The sequence below is a fragment of the Sardina pilchardus genome, chromosome 3 (assembly GCF_963854185.1).
Source record: "Sardina pilchardus chromosome 3, fSarPil1.1, whole genome shotgun sequence".
NCBI classification, from domain to species: Eukaryota; Metazoa; Chordata; class Actinopteri; order Clupeiformes; family Clupeidae; genus Sardina; species Sardina pilchardus.
Genome location: NC_084996.1, coordinates 4484337 through 4502868, shown reverse-complemented (window position 1 = coordinate 4502868; position 18532 = coordinate 4484337). Strand labels below are relative to the sequence as shown.

Here is an 18532-nt window from a genome sequence, read left to right as displayed (position 1 = left end):
GTAGACCCTTCTCCTGCTTTCAGCTTTCCTGTTTCAGTTTTACCTGTTATGTTATATGAAGAGTTTGGTTCCAAAACGCTATATGTCCATTTTAAAAAAAAAAACATTAACAAGTCATGTTTTTAATGTAATTGTGCTGTGTTGTTTTGATTGAGTAAAGATAAATCATATAACAATAACCAAATTACACTGAAATTAGGCTACCTGGACAACTACTATATTTTAATAAATAAATAAAGGATTCGATTTTGAATTTGTCTTTTCTTTGAAACTGCATTTTAACCCATCATTTAGCCTATACAAGAAAGATGTGTTTGCTGCACTATGCATGTAGAGTTTAATGCACCAAATTAAGTAGAATTTAAAAGTTGCGCCCCTAAGTCATAAACCTGAAAGTCAGAAAGTCAGAAAGGGATCCTTTCCAAGCGGACAGGTAAAGCAAATTAAAATTTGCTAACAGGTTCATCTGGGTTCACACCTACCGGGAAGCAACACCAGCCAATATGTCTTGAATTGCTTTAACTTTGAAATCTACAAGCACTCCAGTGTTTGCACTGTGGAAAATTGGTCTAGTGCTTTGTGGGTAGGCTAAAAACTGCAAGATAGCCCTACTCAAATAGTGTCCAAAGCCACTCACTCTATCCTAGAGCCAATAGTGTTCTTTCCTCCAGGTTTTTTTTTTTTTTTTTTTTTTTTTTAAGTAACTTTGATGGCACAGATTTTTACTGGTGTAGGACCTACTTTTGGATCTGTAAAGTTTTATCCAAGTCCCAATACATTTTATGAGGTGATGATGACGTAACCGGAAGAGAAAATACACAACAAAGATGGCGGCCACCATGGAGGCAGCACCGTCCAAACCACACGTGGGTAAAAAGGGAAAGGTAAACGCATTAATTTAGTATTTTATTTGCGCTCATACATAGTCGTCATGTCAACATATTCGCATCCAAATCTTTGCCATCACGAAAAAATTTAATATTGAAATATCTGTCCTACCATAAGTTACTTAAGTTTGCATGCTAGTTTGCTAGCTAGCGAACGTTATCTACTGTTAGATTACTAACTTGAATGTAGGCTACAATCGCTGCTGTCTCCTGTCATTATAAAAGACATAAGAAATAGAATACCAAGCACCAACCTGATTGTCTGCCCATATTTTGATTCTATAACTACCAGCCCCCGAAGCGTTATTGGGATAACCCAACGGAGGATGGTGAAAATAGTCACGTCAACAAGAAGAATCGGCAAGATGGAGAAAGTGACTCGGAACAAGAAAACATCACAGAGGTCTCTCCTACCAAGGAATTGGATACGGAGAAGCGAAAGAAGACTTCTCGACAAAGCAAGAAAAATCGAATCTCGGGGGTAAGTTATTCTCCTAGACAGTAGGTACCAAATGAGTTGAATTGAGCAGTGTAGTGTTGCCCGGCCACCGACTTGCCCCTCTGATGTAGACGTATTCCATGGACATGTACTCTTTGGTGATGATTAAAAGTCAACTCTGTTACAGGTAAAAGACCCTTTCCCGGGAGAAGCGCCAATCCCCAAAGAGCGGCTAAAGAAGTTTCAGAGAGGAGAGAAGTCCAAAGTGGTAAGTTATCCTCTTTTGAAATAGGTCGTCATACTTGTGAGAAGAGTGTAAGCCAATATAGAATATCATGTTGTTGAAACGTCTGTTTGCTGTAGAGAGTGTGCTTGTTTAATTCTCGTTTCCTTTTAACCTTTTTCTGCAGACGTCTGGTTTGAGGTCAAAGTTAAGAGAGGCCATAAAACGTTCAGAGGCAGAATCAGAGCTTGCTCAAAAACAAGCAGCCAGATTTGACCTCTTGCTCCCAGAGGACGCAGGGTAATGTTGTCTTAAATGTAGCTTTCAAAGTGTGTTGTGTTCGTATCATATGAATGTTGAGCAGTCAATGTATCCATTGTTATGAAAATGCCTATTGCTGCCAAAGCATTTTATAGAGGAAGTTTTCCAGAAATAACAGTTTAAATTAATCTTGTGTTTCATTGGGCTGTGCGCTTAGTTTCCTAGAGGGAGATGAGGATGAGGATACCTGCACCATCTCTCAGGACGACATCGCAGATGCTGTGGACATCACTGCAGGAGCCAAGGTAAAATGCCCCAAAGATCATACCCATACATCTACGCATGATGGCTAATGTGTTGACAGGTCGTGTGTGTGTGTGTGTGTGTGTGTGTGTGTGTGTGTGTGTGTGTGTGTGTGTGTGTGTGTGTGTGTGTGTGTGTGTGTGTGTGTGTGTATGTGTATGTGACATGATTTTCAATGTCAACCCCCTGGAAAAGGAACGCTCACCTGTAGTATTTTTTATTTTTTTTTCATTCTCCTTCCTTTGCAGTATTTCAACCTGAACCTATCCCAGTTTGGTCCATACAGACTTGACTATACCAAAGCTGGCAGGTAAGTTATGTTTTGTGGACACATGGATGATCTCATTATCTAAGAACAGGATATGTGTTCATTAACTGGAATGAAATGCGCTCAAGATGAGTATTTAATGTGAGTTGATTCATTTGTTTATTTTAGGCATCTCATCTTGGGAGGGAAACGAGGTCATGTGACCTGCATAGAGTGGCAATCGAAACGATTGGTGTCAGAAATAAATGTCATGGAAACGGTCAACGACGTAAAGTGAGTGTCAATATCATATGCATATAATACATCCACATGTCAATACTACCATCCTCATAAAATCAAACTACATACGTTTACTTACAAATACTCATAAATACACACACACTAACACACACATAGGGAAAATAATGTATTTGTCAATGTGTTTTGCTATATGTTAGCCCACCGTTAATGTAAACATCTTTAAAGTGACTTTAATGGTACGGAAATGGACTATTCAGAAGTAAATTTTATGGTCAGTGTCAGAAACAGGAAAAGTGTAAAACAGCTTGTACTCTTGTATATCTTTCAAAAATGTATCAGTCATCAAGCTAGAGAGCTCATTATGTTGTTTTAATATGTTGCCATATTTTGTTAAAGCTTTCAGGTCTTTTGGTTATTGGGTAATGACATCGCTATTTTTTTTTCAAGACTAAACCAAGGATTGTGTGCTGTTTGTGTATATAAGAAATGAATGCATTGTTGGATACTGAATGATCAGTCACAAATGACAGTGAGAATAGTGCTGAGGAGGATGTCAAAGCAGGTGCTGCATAGCCTAGAAATCTAGACGCACCCTAGCGGCCAAAAATATTTTTGCCTAGCGGGATGGTCTAGGGTCGCACCGTTGAGGCCAAGCCTGCGTTCGACTCCAGGCCAGCTTATCCAATCAGAACGCTCTATCTGTGTACAGAATCCTTGAGCCTGCCTTAGCACGGTGACGACAGAGCTGCGAAGCACCTTCGTCTTCCGATATTGAGGGGCTTGACCATGCGTCCTCGTTCGACGAGTTGGGTGTGAGACCGTGTTGCAACAACCACAGAGAACAACAAAAGATGGATGAGGCTAACAAAGCGAGCTCGTTTGAAACGGCTTTGGAAGAGTTAGACTTGGGCTTTTCTTTGAAGGTTGAGCAGAAAGAAGCACTCAAGTCATTCGTTTTAAAGAAGGATGTATTTGCCGTTTTGCCGACCGGCTACGATTGGTCACAAGTGCTGGCCTATTACGTGCAGAGTAGTTTGAAAGACACTGGTTCATCCCACCCACAGGCTTCAGCTCTGTGAATGGTCCGACCCCAGACTATACATTTCTGTATAGTTTGGCTTGCTAGGCTAGGTGCTGCATTCACACACACCTCTGAATGAGCCAATCGACCTACTGCCACCTGCTGTCTCTGCATAGTCATGACAGGTTTAGATGATAAATCTTCTCAGGACCAAATATGTATATGTGTTTGTAAATTGTGGTTGTGTTGCTGTGTTTATATGAGAGGGAGAGAGAGAGAATGGTGTAGTCTGATATTGTGGTGGCTACACGACACCAAGTTTGCATGGAAACATTCCATGGTTTTTTTTGTTTTCTGTGGTTTATGCACACAATGGGGTTGTGGTGGAGCACATCCTGTCAGGGTTGAAAAGGGTCCTGTGTGTCTGATTTCCTCAGGTGGCTGCACAATGAAGATATGTTTGCTGTGGCTCAGAAAAAGTGGCTGCACATATACGACTCCAATGGGGTTGAGCTTCACTGTATTCGCAAGTTTAATGACGTTCTCACAATGGAGTTTCTGCCATACCACTTTCTGCTGGCAACGGCGGTAAGTTGTGTGTGTGTGTGTGTGTGTGTGTGTGTGTGTGTGTATATGTCTTTTTGTGTGTGCATGTGAGTCTATGTATGTGTTTGTGTATGTGTGTGTGTATTGATGATATATATATATCTGTGTCAGTGTGTGAATGAGTGTCTTGTATATTCATTCGTCCACATCCAACTCTCTGTCTTGGAAAATGCAATAATTAAATAGTTTAAGAGTTGGAAGGTGTGTGTGGGGTCCTCTTGTGTTATTTGTTGTGTTTTTGGGGATCAATAAATTGGGGTGTGTTGTGTCCAGAGTGCCTCAGGGTTCCTGCAGTATCTGGACGTGTCTGTGGGGAAGGAGGTGGCATGCACCAATGCCAAGATGGGTCGGCTTGGCGTGATGGCCCAAAACCCTCAGAACGCCATCATCCACATGGGCCATCCCAATGGCATCGTCAGCCTCTGGTCTCCCAATCAGAAGGAGCCACTCGTCAAGATGCTTTGTCACCAGGGTGCGGTCCGCTCAGTAGCCGTGGACAAGACCGGGACGTGAGTTCTGCTGCCGTAACGTCCTTTGTTTGTTTGTTTGTTTGTGTGTGTTTATTTGTACTGCATTGGAGACCACCCCACTTTTGTCCATACAAATGTATTTGGTCTGTGTAAAGGTACATGGTGACGTCTGGTTTGGACAAGAAGCTGAAGGTGTACGACATCAGAGCCTTCAAGCCTCTGCAGTCCTACTTCCTGCCAGCAGGGGCCGCTTGTCTGTCCCTCAGTCAGCGAGGACTGCTGGCTGCTGCAACAGGAGACATTGTTCAGGTAAATCAGCCTATGCCCATACACACACTCCTCATGAATCACAGGCCTGTGTGTGTGTGTGTGTGTGTGTGTGTGTGTGTGTGTGTGTGTGTGTGTGTGTGTGTGTGTGTGTGTGTGTGTGTGTGTGTGTGTGTGTGTGTGTGTGTGTGTGTGTGTGTGTGTGTGTGTGTGTGTGTGTGTGTGTGTGTGTGTGTGTGTGTGTGTGTGTGTGTGTGTGTGTGTGTGTGTGTGTGTGTGTGTGTGTGTGTGTGTGTGTGTGTGTGTGTGTGTGTGTGTGTGGCTAACGGTATCTCTATTCCTGTGCGCAGGTATACAGGGATGTGTTGGGGGCGCCGGTGACCAAGCCCTACATGGCCCATCGTGTGAGGGGCGGAATCACAGGCTTGAAGTACTGCCCACATGAGGACGTTCTGGGAGTAGGACACTCCGATGGATTCACTAGCATGATCATACCAGGTCAGCACGCCTACACACACACAAACACTCACACAACTCCTTTCGCCTGTACTTAATCTCCACAGACATTCACCTGCCCCTGTCCTCAGTCTTGTCTAAAGCAATAGGTACACACACTCACTTGGCCCCCTTCTGTGTGTGACGCAGGTGCGGGCGAGCCCAACTTCGACGCCATGGATGTGAACCCAGTGAGCAGCTCGAAGCAGCGGCGCGAGTGGGAGGTCAAGGCTCTGCTGGAGAAGGTCCAGCCCGAGCTCATCTGCCTGGACCCCACGGAGCTGGGCAGAGTGGACCACGCCTCCTGGCAGCAGAGGCACGAGGAGCGCGTCAAGACCCTGGTGAGCGGACGGACTTACACTCAAATTAGGAAGTAGAATTTCGGTCCCAGTATAGTTTGGCGTGCTTGTAGCGACGCTCGGGAAGTCTGGGGTAGAAGGTTCTGAGGCAGTTGTCAATTCTTGTAGAGCGTGCACATCTTGAGTCTCGGGTCTCGGTTGGCCAGTTCTGTCTTGCTCTGAACCAGGGCCAACGTTTCCTTCTAATCCTCTAGCATTGTCAGAATTGGTTCTGCTCTAATCACTCGGACAAGGGTGACTCAAGAAGCACTGTTATATATATATATTTTTTTTTTAAAAAACACACAAACACAACACAGTTAAGCGTGTATGTACCCTTGTGTGTGTCAACAGGGTTATGACCCATTGGCTCAGGAGAAGTTCAAACCCCGGAATAGGAAGAAGGGCCGAAGCTCAAGTGGCGCTGTGGAAAAGAGGAAGAAGAAGGTTGCTCATGAAGATCAGAGGGTAATATACACACACACACACACACACACACACACACACACACACACACACACACACACACACACACACACACTGCTGTACACACTTAATAAGGCCCTGTTCTAGAACGAAAGGTTTTTTTCTCATTTCGTGTCTGATATCTTCAGGAGGTGATTCGGAAAACGGTGGAGGAGAATTTGGGGAAGCAGAAGGAGCTGAAGGAGAAGGAAAAGGTCACTCTGGCTGCTGAAGGACCGAGATCAGCACTGGACAGGTTTAAAAAGTGAGCGATGGCAATGCTGAAGAGAGATGAGACCTGTGAGAGCCTTACGGGTGAGGAGATTCAGCCCATCATGTGTTTCAGTCCCTGGGCTGTTGGACTAAAATGGACAAAAAAAAAAGACATTGACAGCGAAATACAGACGCATTTACAAATTTGACTTGTGTGTGTTTGTAATGGAAGGAATTGTGTTGATGGCAGAGAAACACCTAGGGAAACCAGCAATGTACAAAACGTGCAGTTAGTTTCTGAAATATAGTGCTGTACTTTCTATGAAAAGCTTCTACATGAAACCAATAAAAACCTTCCAATGTTGTATGGGTAGGAGAGTCATGGAACTAAACAAAGTAAACAGTCAGCAAAGTTAGTGTCTGTAGCTGATGACATTGTTTTGTATTTTTGTATTTTTTTTTAACATTGTTTGGCTTTATGAGTATCTGAAGAGCTGTTTGTCAACGCTCATAAAAACAAATTTTAAAGTGAACTCTTCTTCGAGATACAACTATGAGTATGATTCTTTTTGTAGAGAAACGGCAAGTTTCTAAACCATCTTCAAAGTGGAATATAGTGCATTGAAAATATTTCAGTAGGGCAGATGCAACTTCTATGGTGTGGAAGCCTTCTAGAAACCATATTCCCGTTTTGTATCATATCCATTGTCCAAGGTTGTTGGTCCATGCCAAAAGAGACCATAATAAATAATAGAAGGTTGAATAATTTATGAATATTTTAAAAGCAAAAACTAGCCTGGGTGTTCCCATCCTGCCTTGCACGGTGATTTCATGCACACTGCTAAGGCAGTCTGGAAACTAACACCCAAATTTTCGCCTGATGTTGGCGACCAATCACAGAACAGGGGAGAAAGCAAGACCATGATGAGCTATGCACAGACACATTTGATAGACATCTGTGACGCCCAATGAACGGATCTGGGCATTTTTTCAAATACGAGAAAATGAACGTCTGGTTGCCAGACCACGTCTCATTTGAAAAGTGGTAGGCGCTAGCCAGGCTAAGCAAAAACGGTAACAGAGTTACTAACCCATACCTTGAAGTCTAAAATTAAGATAAAGAAGTGATGGAGACCAAAGGAGATGTTGGAGGAGATTTTGTTTATTGCTCATCATCTCACATTCAGGCTCCCATCAAATACAGTCACACACAATTTTTCAGTGCATACACCGGGTCCCCTTTCTCCATGCACTCAAGTACCAAACATTACGGTAATATTTTATTGCATGGTGACACTAGATAGAAAAGCTTTTTATTTGTTCTGTATTCCCTCTCTCTTTGGTGCTCTTCTGTACTCGGATGGCAGCTGAGTGGTAATATAGGCTGCTACAAAAACAGATGTGCATACTGCACACCAAATGTTATTAAGCATATCACTTTGTGATTTAAATGAGGAAACCCTGCCTTGGTATTTGAGTAATTTTGTTAAAATACAAGCTGCATGTATGTAAAAATGGTTTACATGTTACTTAGTATGGGAATAGCTTGTCTACTTGGGGACACAAAGTAATATAAGTCAACCTGATCAAATGGAAATGAGAAACCCCAAGACCATCACTCTTCAATCATGCAATACATATTTAGACACTTACAGTACTCACATTTTCTTACACACATTACATTTGTTAGTGGACTTGTTTCTTAACACTCATACATATAACTGTAAACATACTGTTCAGAGACACAGTGCTGAAAAAATACTGTGTATTTCTTGTACTAACATCATCTCTTTCATTGTTAAAATAGATCAATAAATATTACATATTTAATATTTTTCACATTCAGTTGCTTAAAACAAAGTTTCACTAACACAGAATTTATGTCTAAAAAATGCTTCTTTTTCACCTTCCCTGTGGAGTTACCTTTGTTCAAATGAATCAAAGTAAAATGTGATTTCTTCTGAATTAGCCTACAATCGCATGGCATTTCATTATGCTGAAAGGCCCAGACCAGTAATATTAAATTTCTTTCTTTTTTCACATGCCAATGTTGAATCAGTTAATTACAACCACCAAATAGGTTACAGTAATGTCCTGTGTATTAGCCACCTTATTGTATAAGCTGCAGGACAGTCTATTATGCAAGTTGAAAGAAACAAAGCTATATTAATACCTTATTAACCCCGCGTATTACCGTAATTTCCCGACTATTAGCCACGACTTATACATTGATTTAACAACATTTCTTCAGCTATGAGGTTAATACAGGGGGGCAGTTAATATGGTGTTAATATGGTTTTGTTTCTTTTAACTTGCATAAAACACTGTCCTGCGGCTTATACACAATGCGGTTTACATGCGGGAAATTACTGTAACTTCATAACTGAAAAACATTTGCAAAGTCAATGTATAATCCATGAAAATCTCACTGCACGTAATTGGATAATACGTACTACGTACGAACAATGTTTGACTGATTCCGGACTTCGACGCAATTGAATAACACAATGTTTACTGACTTTTAACATGCAGCGTTGTCGTCATCAGTTTAGCTCGCCTCTGGCCCACCTATATCAGATACACCTATGTGATTGGCTTACCCTGATGCCTGAGGTAAAAGTAGCTTGCATCGTTGCTTATTGCCAGAGTATCTTGCGGATAGTGGACAGGTACGGCATAACTCCAGGAAGAACCCATTTAATTTAGGAGCCAGAACCACAAATTTATATTAATTCCACTTTTGCCAATATGGCATTTGGCCTTGGGTCTGTACTGCCATTACAACTGCATCAGCCAGTATTATTGTTCATGTTTCAATTGATTTGCACAAGGGTGAAAGTAACACCTACAGGCTTTCTCATACAAACTCTCTCACTATACACTTCACAAAGGCTGACCTGATTCAGTACATTTAGACAGCAGTAACTTCCATGGTATGTAGAAACGACCTAGCCTGGGTAAACCAACCTGATCTGCCAGCGATTGGATTTCACACTTCAGCTCAGGCTGGAAACCTGCATATTTATCTCTCCTGCTACCAGTCCACGTTTGCTGGAACCAATCACAAACTATAGCTTATCCACCAGGTGCACCCGGATCGTTGGTCTGATTGGTTGATGGACTATCCAAGCTTACGGAGTCATTTGAACTATGCCCATTGATCATGCCTCTTGTGCAGTAGAAATACAGTGCAGACACCCCAGACTAATGTTCAATCTTAATAGATTGAGCGTTGTCTGGTGATAGCCAGACTAGAAATGATGCCTTGAAAAAAAGATTTCACATATTATCAAGGCTCCTTGAGCCACTTAAGAAAACAACAACAGTGCATTTGCGAAGACTGCTTCACATCCTAGACAGTGCTACATTACTGAAATACTCATTGAATTTGAAAATGTCTGCTTATAAAAAGCATAGGACATCCATAGTCACCGACATCAATATTTAAGTGTGCACTCTTGACTATTGAGAGACCATCCCTTTTGATCAAAAAATCTCTATGTGGCTGCATTCTATGCTGTATTACAACAGCATTAAACAAGCATTTAACTAATTAAAAATGGCAACGCAAAACACTGAAATGTTTGAACACTGTGAAGGAAACCTCAACCTTCTGAGGAATCTGACAAGGAAAGGCTTTTGGTGACTCGAATTCCACTGAGTTCATTTCTTATCCAAGATCTCATCTTAAACAGCATTGTGCATAGCATGTACACCGAAACCATTACTGATCAGACAAGCAGTTGAATTTTTCATCACCTTTTCTTCCAGCATAGTGCATATAGGTCACAGAGACTTCATTAATGTAAAGCCTTAGCAAAGCCTGCTATGGCTTGTTATAACTAGTGATGCACCAATACATCAGCCTTACATTGGTATTGGCTGATATCGGCCTTTTTGACATATCGCTATCGGCAAATTGTATGACATTTACCAAAGGCAGTGGCTGATATTTACAGTATCTGTTAAGTCAAATCAATTCTGCACTAGCTACATGTTCTGTGATGTGTGAACTGGCACACTCAGAAAAAGTGTCATAGATGACATAAAAGCCTTGAAAATGGTTGTTATTCGCATTTTGATTATGAATATGTTTGTTTACCGGCCAGTAAAGAGTATAATTAACTACAAAACAAATAAAAATGCCAATATATTGTTCATCGGCCAAATTGTTATTTTAAACATCAGTATCGGTTTCAGTAAGGGCATCTCTCCCTACAGTGGAAATGCAGTAATATACATTCAAATCTTGAATGTTAAGTTCCAAAAGAGTTGTGATAATCAACAATGATTTTCAATGCTACTACTTGGTTTGTGCTTTTGCCTTCTGTCTTATCTTGTGCAGTATTTGCAGATGCATGTTATGAATGGTGAGTACTGTTTCACATTTCAGTCAGTCTTCCCTTTGGGCACCACAACGACAGCTCTCCTTCAACTCAGAGGCCCATTCTCAACCTCTCTCCTCGATGCTCGGTCCTCCAGGCTCGTTCCCACAGATCTATAACTAGCAATCGATAGACTATCCCATTGTTGTCGCCCCATCATTCTTTATCTAGATCAGTGGGAATGAGGACCGAGGAAGGAAGGGAGGATATATAAAAAGACGAATGAGAGGCACCCAGACAGTAGCCTGCTACCCTATCAGGGTCCCTAGCAGCGCTCGCACCTTACAGACCCCGAGTGAGGCCCGCGTGCCCAACCACGAGCAGGGGGCGGAGGTGTGGACGTCTGCCCAGAAGCGGACCATCTCGGACGGCATGACGTGGTGCACTGACACCATGGCCTGGTAGCAGCAGCGGCCGTAGGGCACGGCTGGCCCCCCCGAGAAGAGCGGGCAGTGTGTGGGCACGAGGCCCACTGCATGGGCGCTCAGGCCAATGAACACATCCTCGGGGGGCAGAGGGTGTGGCAGGGGAGAGGCAGCGGCGGCCAGGGAGAGCTTGAGGACGGCCGGGCGCGAGAGCACGTAGGCCGTCCCGCTACAGTAGTCCGGGAACGCCGCGCCGGCGTAGGCCTGGGTGGGCGTAAAATGCTTACTGGACGGATCCCGGTTGGGCGCCACGCGCAGGTGGACGCGGCCGAGATAGAGGTCTGCCGGCTGGCCGTCCGACGTCTGCCGAACGGGGTGGCTGCGGTCCAGGTAGCGCAGAAGAGCCGCCGGGTTGAAGAGCACGTCGTCATCCACCTTGGCCACAAAGCGTGCTTGAGAGCAAAACCGGCGCACCCAACCAAGCATGGCCAGAGTCTTCAGGGTCAGATTGGCGTAGGAGTCCTGGAAGCGACCCTGCACCAGGTCGCCATGCTCTCGTGCTTCCACCACAAGCAGCTTGCCCATGGTGGGGTCAGCAGGCATGCCAACCATGAAGAGCGTGAGTACCCGCTTACCACGGATCTCCACCTCCCCTCCCCACGTGTCCCGGATGGCCTGTCGTGCCCTCTGATTGGCAGGGGCTGTTGTCACCATGGTGATGAGATAAGGCTTGGCACGCTGGCATACCAAGGGGCTAGGCATCAGCAGGTACTCCTCTGGCCGTGTGGGTGGCATACTCTGAGGTAGAAGCCCACCCTGAGTAGGTCCTTTAACGTGCCCCGTCATCCCCAGTGACGTTGCCCACAGTTCAATGGAGTCGATGAAAAGTAGTACCAGGAGGAAGGTGCCCATGATGCCACCACAGACAGTAGGCACCACTCCAAACCTCCCACTGCGTTTGCCCAAACGATTGCAGCCCCATAATCCCCGACCAACCATTGATCCTCTACCAGTGACACAGATTTGACAAGCAGCACCCACAATACCAACCTCTCCTTGTCACTCAACGTGTCTGTTCAACTCCAACTCCAGTCTGTTGTCATGTTGATCGGTAGTGGCGTAGTCCACTCTGCAGTGTACCCTCTGCAGATGCCAGGGGATCTGTCCTATTTACACTGTCCTCTCATGCAGACAGTTCCACACAGTGACCGAAGGCTTGCCTGGAAAAAGGGAGAATCGATTGACTTTGACATAGATTGTCATCTCGTCACCACGCCTGTTTCAAAATTGAATGGAATGCACCTAGACCTGTGCAAAGTTTTTTCTTTTAACAGTGATCTGTTATCAGTTTGCGTCTCCAACACCTTGTGTAGTCTACTGCTTTTTCCAAACATCTTTTAAAATAGGCTTTCCGTGTTCCAGTTCGAACAGCAAACGATCGAACACATATCATGGTTTATCCCTAACAGCCATTGGTTAACATAGGCGACCCTGACACTATGGGGATAGCTGGCTAAAGATGGATATTTGACTACACCGCTTATGCAAATGCTGTTTCGCCTCTACATGAGAAGTTACTGTGAGAGTTGTACAAGGATGCTGCCGAATTCCATTGATAGTCTGTAACGTTGTTATTAGCCTAGTCTCCTCTTTTTTAACGAATGCAATGACAATCTGAAAGTAGGGTAATTTAGGTCAACAGTGTTCTGGTTGTATCCAGCTATTTGTTCTAAAAAGATACAATGAGACTATCTCAACTAATCTTGGTTACGCTAGATTAACTTACACTCGAGAAAACGGACTGCGCTCGCGTATCCCGGTGAACCCTCCGTGACGATGCTTGATTCTTTTGTTGATCCGGGGCTGCCGCTGCTGCTGCTGAGGAGACACACTGCATCCGTTGTTTCCACGCAAATGTCCTCGCCTCGGGCACGAGGCTCAGCCAGTGCGCATCGTCATTTCTGTATAGGCTAACTGTGTATAATCGTCACATGTGTTCCTGTCAGGCAGGAAGAACGGTCGAGGAAGAAGTAAATCTTTTACTGTACTGGCCATAAATCGCCTATCTAGGGTTTAAAGTGCATGAGATCCGCAAGGAATATCACATTTATTCATGTGGCATGCATTCTGAAATTGCCAAAATGTTCTAATATTGTCTGGCTGGAATTGCAATTCAATATCCAAAGTGGCAATGCAATCCTCAATTCAATTTGATTTATTCATTTATTGAATAAATGTGCTGATTTCCATAGGGCCACCGTGTATCCCCATGTCCAAATCACTTAAGCCTTCAAGACCAGCCATTATTTTTTTAAATCCATAGCAGAGAATGTCTAATAAGGGCTCTGTCCATATAGTTTCAAGTTCAAGTTGCGATACGAGATTGCAGAAGTGCAGGGAGGCGTATCAACACAAAGCAAGTCTTTCATTCTCAACTTCCTCATTCCAACGGCCACATCTTGTTAAGAATTCAACGTATTTTGTTCCAGCAGTGGTGCTATGTGACGGAAGTTGTCATCAAGACACGGTAGGGGGGTCCGAAGGCATGTCCCACCCCCCAAGAAAATGTTAAATATTTTAACTTCTTAATGCATCAATCAGGTCCATCAATTGGAAATAAACTCAGAGGTTTAGACTTATTTTATTTTTTTTTTATCTATGGATGAAAACATTTATATACAAAACATACAGTAGGCCTACACACATGTGAAGTAATTTTGAGGCTACTGTATTAATTCACAGCCACAAAATGTATTTGTTCACAGTGCAATTGTCAAATAGCGTAGGCTACAGCACTCCATGATGTGATTATTTGCGTATATGTCAGGCTTTATATCAATAAATAATCTTTCTTTATTGAATTAATGTCAAGCATCCCAGTAGATACATATAGCCTACTGTATCCATGTGATGTCTGGAATCTGGCAAGAACCATGATGATGGGATACTCTATGGCAGTGGTCCCCAAGCTTTTTCTTCAAAGGACCATTTCACTAGGACTGCTCTAAGAGAAGGCCATACACTCAGTATGTCAGTAACCGTAGCTGCTGTGAACAACAGCAGTCTATCATAGTTGAATATTAATCCATTACATTTAGGCTATCACAATCTAATACCATTAGATGTGTGAACTCTGAACCCTGTGTCTTAACAACATACATTGAAGTTGTGAACAAGCAATATGAATATCATACACATAACTTGAAGTTCTCAAACTGAGAGTTTTATGAAGTGCTGGAAAAAACATCTGAAATGACCACCATTCTAACGTTCATTCGCCTATAGTGAGAACTGTGTGAGCTCTGCTCTCTTTCTATGAACAACGGAAAGAGGGAATTAAAAATTAGAAATAATTATCCCAGGACGTCCCAGAAAAAATGATGTGAAGTTAGGCCTATTAACAATTAATTGATCAACTTTATACTTTGAGCACTGATGCAGTCAGTGTACTGTTAGGACTCACCATAAGAATGAATGGGGGAAATGATGGAGATTATAGTTTGATGGTGTCATACTGCGTGGGCCGGATGCTTTATATCGCGGACATGTTTTGGGGAGCCACCCAAAATAAGGTAGCGGACCATAGGCCGTAGTTTGGGGACCACTGCTCTGTGGCTAAGTAAGTTGTTTATGTGTAAAGAGAGAACACACACAGATAACACACACACACAGACACAGAGAGAGAGAGAGAAAGAAAGAGAACACACACAGAATACACACAGAACATGCACATACACACATATACACACATGCAAACACACAAATGGGCACACAGAAACGCACCCACACACACAGGCTATAGTACATCATACACACACTCACTTCTCAGCTCCGGTGGTCTCACAAAACATACTCAAAAATGTGTGTGTGTGTGTGTGTGTGTGTGTGTGTGTGTGTGTATGTGTGTGTGTGTGTGTGTGTGTGTGTGTGTGTGTGTGTGTGTGCACTGTGCATTCCAATTTTAACCTGATTCAACTGGATCTGTGTCATATGAACTGAACAGTATGTGTCATATGAAATGTATCATTATTAAATGTATCATAAATATAGATCAGCACTTACCTCATGTATTCTGTAACAATGCATTTGTCAACATTCTTTTCACCACTTTTGTCAGTGTTCCGTTTTCTTTCATTTTGGACACCTCATACATTTAGTGATATAACACCCTGATTGGTCATGTTATATTGACATTAGTTGGTATTGCTGGATTCAGCACAACCTCACCTTTCTAACAAGCCATCATATGTGTTTCTATGATAATCCCTGGCCAAGCAAACACAAAGTAAATGAAAACATTCTGTATAAATATTGATTTTTTTGCATGTTCGCCTATTTTAAGTATGTGTTTATAGTCTGTATCTACTTCATACATCAAGATATTTGCATCCAGTGTTTTCTAGCAGGTTGCAACTTCCTGACTTCAAACATGACAAATTTCAAAGCTCTCAGAGCTTGTGTGATTGATCTGCATTACTTTGAATGCCTGAAGTCCCATACGGACAGGCTATATTTTAGCCCTTTTTTTGGTTATGGTGTGTATAACAATGTTAATTTAACAATTTTAGCAGTAAAATAGTTTTAGCCAAGAATCCATTTCATGTATGGGAGACCTTAGAGATGAGGAAAAACATTGTTGGGTTTAGTTCTACCTCCGGTAGGGGTATCTCAAAAACTAAAGCCTTTTTTGACCAATTGTCACTAGCCTAAACATCTCATCTGAAGATAGGGGCAATTAAAGCAATATTACATTGCATTTCAATTTTTACCATGGGGTTGCAAATCACAAATGACTGGTTATAAGCTAAGTTGATGCGAGCTCTTGAGACCAACATACCATAAACATTTTGTCATCCTCGGTGCCACGGTTCAGGTAGTTATGTAGGAAAAACTGCAATTTTTGGGCTTCGGGCGGGGGCAGCGCGGGGGTGGAGTGACCACCAGGGACGAAACGATTTCTTTCCGCAGAAGTCTACTGGGGCTACATGCCCACCAAGTTTCATGTGCCCCGGTGTTACGGTGTCCCGGGAATCGTTGACGGAAAATTCAGAACCGATGACGGAATAAAAAAAAAAAAAACTTTGACAACAACTATATGACCGCTTCGCTAGCTACGCTAGCGGCGGTCATAATAATGCACATTCGAAGTGGTAATAAGGTCCCGATTTTCCTAGAAACACACTGCGCGGAGTTGATAATCCCGTTTATACCACTATCATTTTCGTTTATATTGCCACTGATACAACATTGCTGTTTTTACTGTTACATTCACATTGGCGAATTAATAGGCTATTCAAGTGTGATAAGCCCAAAAATAAGGAACTACTCCCTCAACATTTTAGAGAGCCGTATAATAAACTGATATAATAGTTTACTTTAGAATACGTTATCATTTCGGCCCTAAATCAGAGATCTTGCTGAAATTTGTTGCAATTTCAAAACCAGATTTACTGAACGGAACCATCCTTTCCATCTTCATATTTCTTAAGGTCTGCTGTTTATTGTGATATGGTTTGCCATGTGTTGAATGAAAATTCGTGAGATATTTCACTGAGAGCAGTGGGAGCATAAAGCTGTGTGCAGAGTGCAAATATGATGTAAATTCAATGTTAATATTCTCACGAAACTTTTCACAGCAACTTGCCACTAATTCCATCTGAAAGCTTAGATTTCACTCGTTCCGCTGTAGCTGTGTGACATTTGTGTCACTGACTGCTGAATACATTGTAGGGGAAATACTGCCTCCACTGCCTCCACTGTCTTGATGTCCTAAGTTGCAGGAGGATAGGCCTATGGCAAGCCCTTTTAACAGTTAAAAGCTAAATTTGAATCGATTGACAGCCCTAAAAACAACGCTATAATAACATACAAACCTTAATCATAAGAAACGCTAATAAGTGCATAATGAATAGATATGCCTTAAGACTTAACAGGTGGGGTACCAAAAAGATTGAAACGGGGGACGAATGAATAAGTTAGTGACAAAATATCAGCTTTTAGTATTTTGCTATGTTTTTGTAAATGCCATTTAATTAAAAACTGTTTCATTCCTCCCGGTTCTCCCCTATGTGATTTGATGATTTGTATACAACATGCTCAGGCCTAAATTGCATATATTAGTGCTGTCAAAATAACTGTTTAATTTTGATTCATTAATTTGAGAAAAAATAACTGATTAAAAAAAATAACGCAGATTAATCGATTCCGTATGACCTTTGACCTAGTCAGTAGAGAGAAAAGAATGTGCTGCCTAACTTTTGCATAAGTATTTTTTAAAGTGGCCTTTAAAAATAAACATCTGCCTGCCTCTATGGGAATTTAGGGGTTAACTTAGGGGTGCAAATACACCCTGGATTTTAAAGGTTAAATATTTCCTCATTTTTAAAATTAAGGCATTAAGGTCAATTTCCAAAAGATGATTTTATATTCCACTTTTTAGTCAACTTTAGCATGGGTTCAAATACTTATTCTCCCCACTGTATCTGCAACGTCATTTTGCCTAGTCAAAACTATGATTCAAGATATCTGTAATTACATTTTGACTAGGCAGAATGAAAGTTACAGATAGGCTATCTCAAATGTCAGATATCTCTCATCAAAATTCATTTTTTCGACATCATTGTAAATGAGGGCTAAGCCCTCCATGGTTTTTTTAGTTTAAATAAATCAAATCAAACTTCAAGATATCTATAACTTAATAATACTGTAGATATTCATTTCATACGTCATTTCATTGAGGTGAATTAAAGATGTCTTGAACTGGAGTTATGACTAATCCCCAAATTGTAGATATCTCAAACTGGAATTACAGATATCACATATGGATATCTGAAACTGAATTGTAGATATCTGTTGAAGCCCATACAAATGAATGGCAAACAAGATGTCATTTGTATTAGAAAGAATGTCTTTTCAAAGGAAATACAATGGACTTTATAATTAATATCATTTTTAAATATGAATACATAGGCCTAACTAACCATAGCCTATATTTATATTGTAGGCTGTAGACATATCTACATGATTTAAATCCTGATGCTTTAGAAAACCGTTTGTGTAGAAAAAGCAATTAAATGGGAAAAGTAATCATTTATGGACCACACATTACAGATAGGCTACTTTCAATTGCTTTAATCAAAGTAACATTGTGTACATCTCAAAATCCGCCAATCAGCTCTTTATTCTCAAAGGTAGACTGAGCAGACTGGAATGACGTCAGCGCTGTCTGACTCGAACAGCCCTGGCTACACTGCTGTATGTGCACGAGGACAGAGAAAAAAGGGGAT

General features: G+C 42.0%; 2 protein-coding genes across 3 annotated transcripts; one reads left to right on the top strand and one right to left on the bottom strand.

Annotated features, from left to right (window-relative positions):
- The first annotated feature begins 739 nt into the window (after nucleotides 1–739).
- wdr46 (WD repeat domain 46) lies at nucleotides 740–7029 on the top strand. Its single transcript, XM_062531442.1, has 14 exons — nucleotides 740–884; nucleotides 1180–1368; nucleotides 1514–1594; nucleotides 1737–1849; nucleotides 2028–2115; nucleotides 2362–2423; nucleotides 2550–2654; nucleotides 4080–4230; nucleotides 4522–4757; nucleotides 4874–5027; nucleotides 5336–5483; nucleotides 5631–5821; nucleotides 6173–6286; nucleotides 6433–7029. Exons 1-14 carry the CDS (start codon nucleotides 828–830, stop codon nucleotides 6550–6552), a joined length of 1809 nt encoding a protein of 602 aa, XP_062387426.1. The 5' UTR covers nucleotides 740–827; the 3' UTR covers nucleotides 6553–7029.
- A 389-nt stretch (nucleotides 7030–7418) lies between these two features.
- b3galt4 (UDP-Gal:betaGlcNAc beta 1,3-galactosyltransferase, polypeptide 4) lies at nucleotides 7419–16242 on the bottom strand. 2 transcript variants are annotated; one of them, XM_062531444.1, is made up of 2 exons: nucleotides 16084–16242; nucleotides 7419–12466 (listed from the first exon to the last, which is right to left on the bottom strand). In XM_062531444.1, exon 2 carries the CDS (start codon nucleotides 12243–12245, stop codon nucleotides 11130–11132), a length of 1116 nt encoding a protein of 371 aa, XP_062387428.1. In that variant the 5' UTR covers nucleotides 12246–12466; nucleotides 16084–16242; the 3' UTR covers nucleotides 7419–11129. The 2 variants fall into 2 exon arrangements, with proteins under 2 accessions (XP_062387428.1, XP_062387427.1); XM_062531443.1 differs by lacking the exon at nucleotides 16084–16242 and adding an exon at nucleotides 13033–13152.
- Nucleotides 16243–18532: the final 2290 nt, after the last annotated feature.

Excerpts from the sequence above, each read along its gene's own strand:
- wdr46 (XM_062531442.1), top strand. The coding sequence starts at position 828 with ATGGCGGCCACCATGGAGGCAGCACCGTCCAAACCACACGTGGGTAAA. Across the intron at positions 1,595-1,736 it reads GAGGAGAGAAGTCCAAAGTG|ACGTCTGGTTTGAGGTCAAA; the intron begins GTAAGTTATCCT and ends CTTTTTCTGCAG. Across the intron at positions 5,822-6,172 it reads AGGAGCGCGTCAAGACCCTG|GGTTATGACCCATTGGCTCA; the intron begins GTGAGCGGACGG and ends GTGTGTCAACAG.
- b3galt4 (XM_062531444.1), bottom strand. The coding sequence starts at position 12,245 with ATGGTTGGTCGGGGATTATGGGGCTGCAATCGTTTGGGCAAACGCAGT.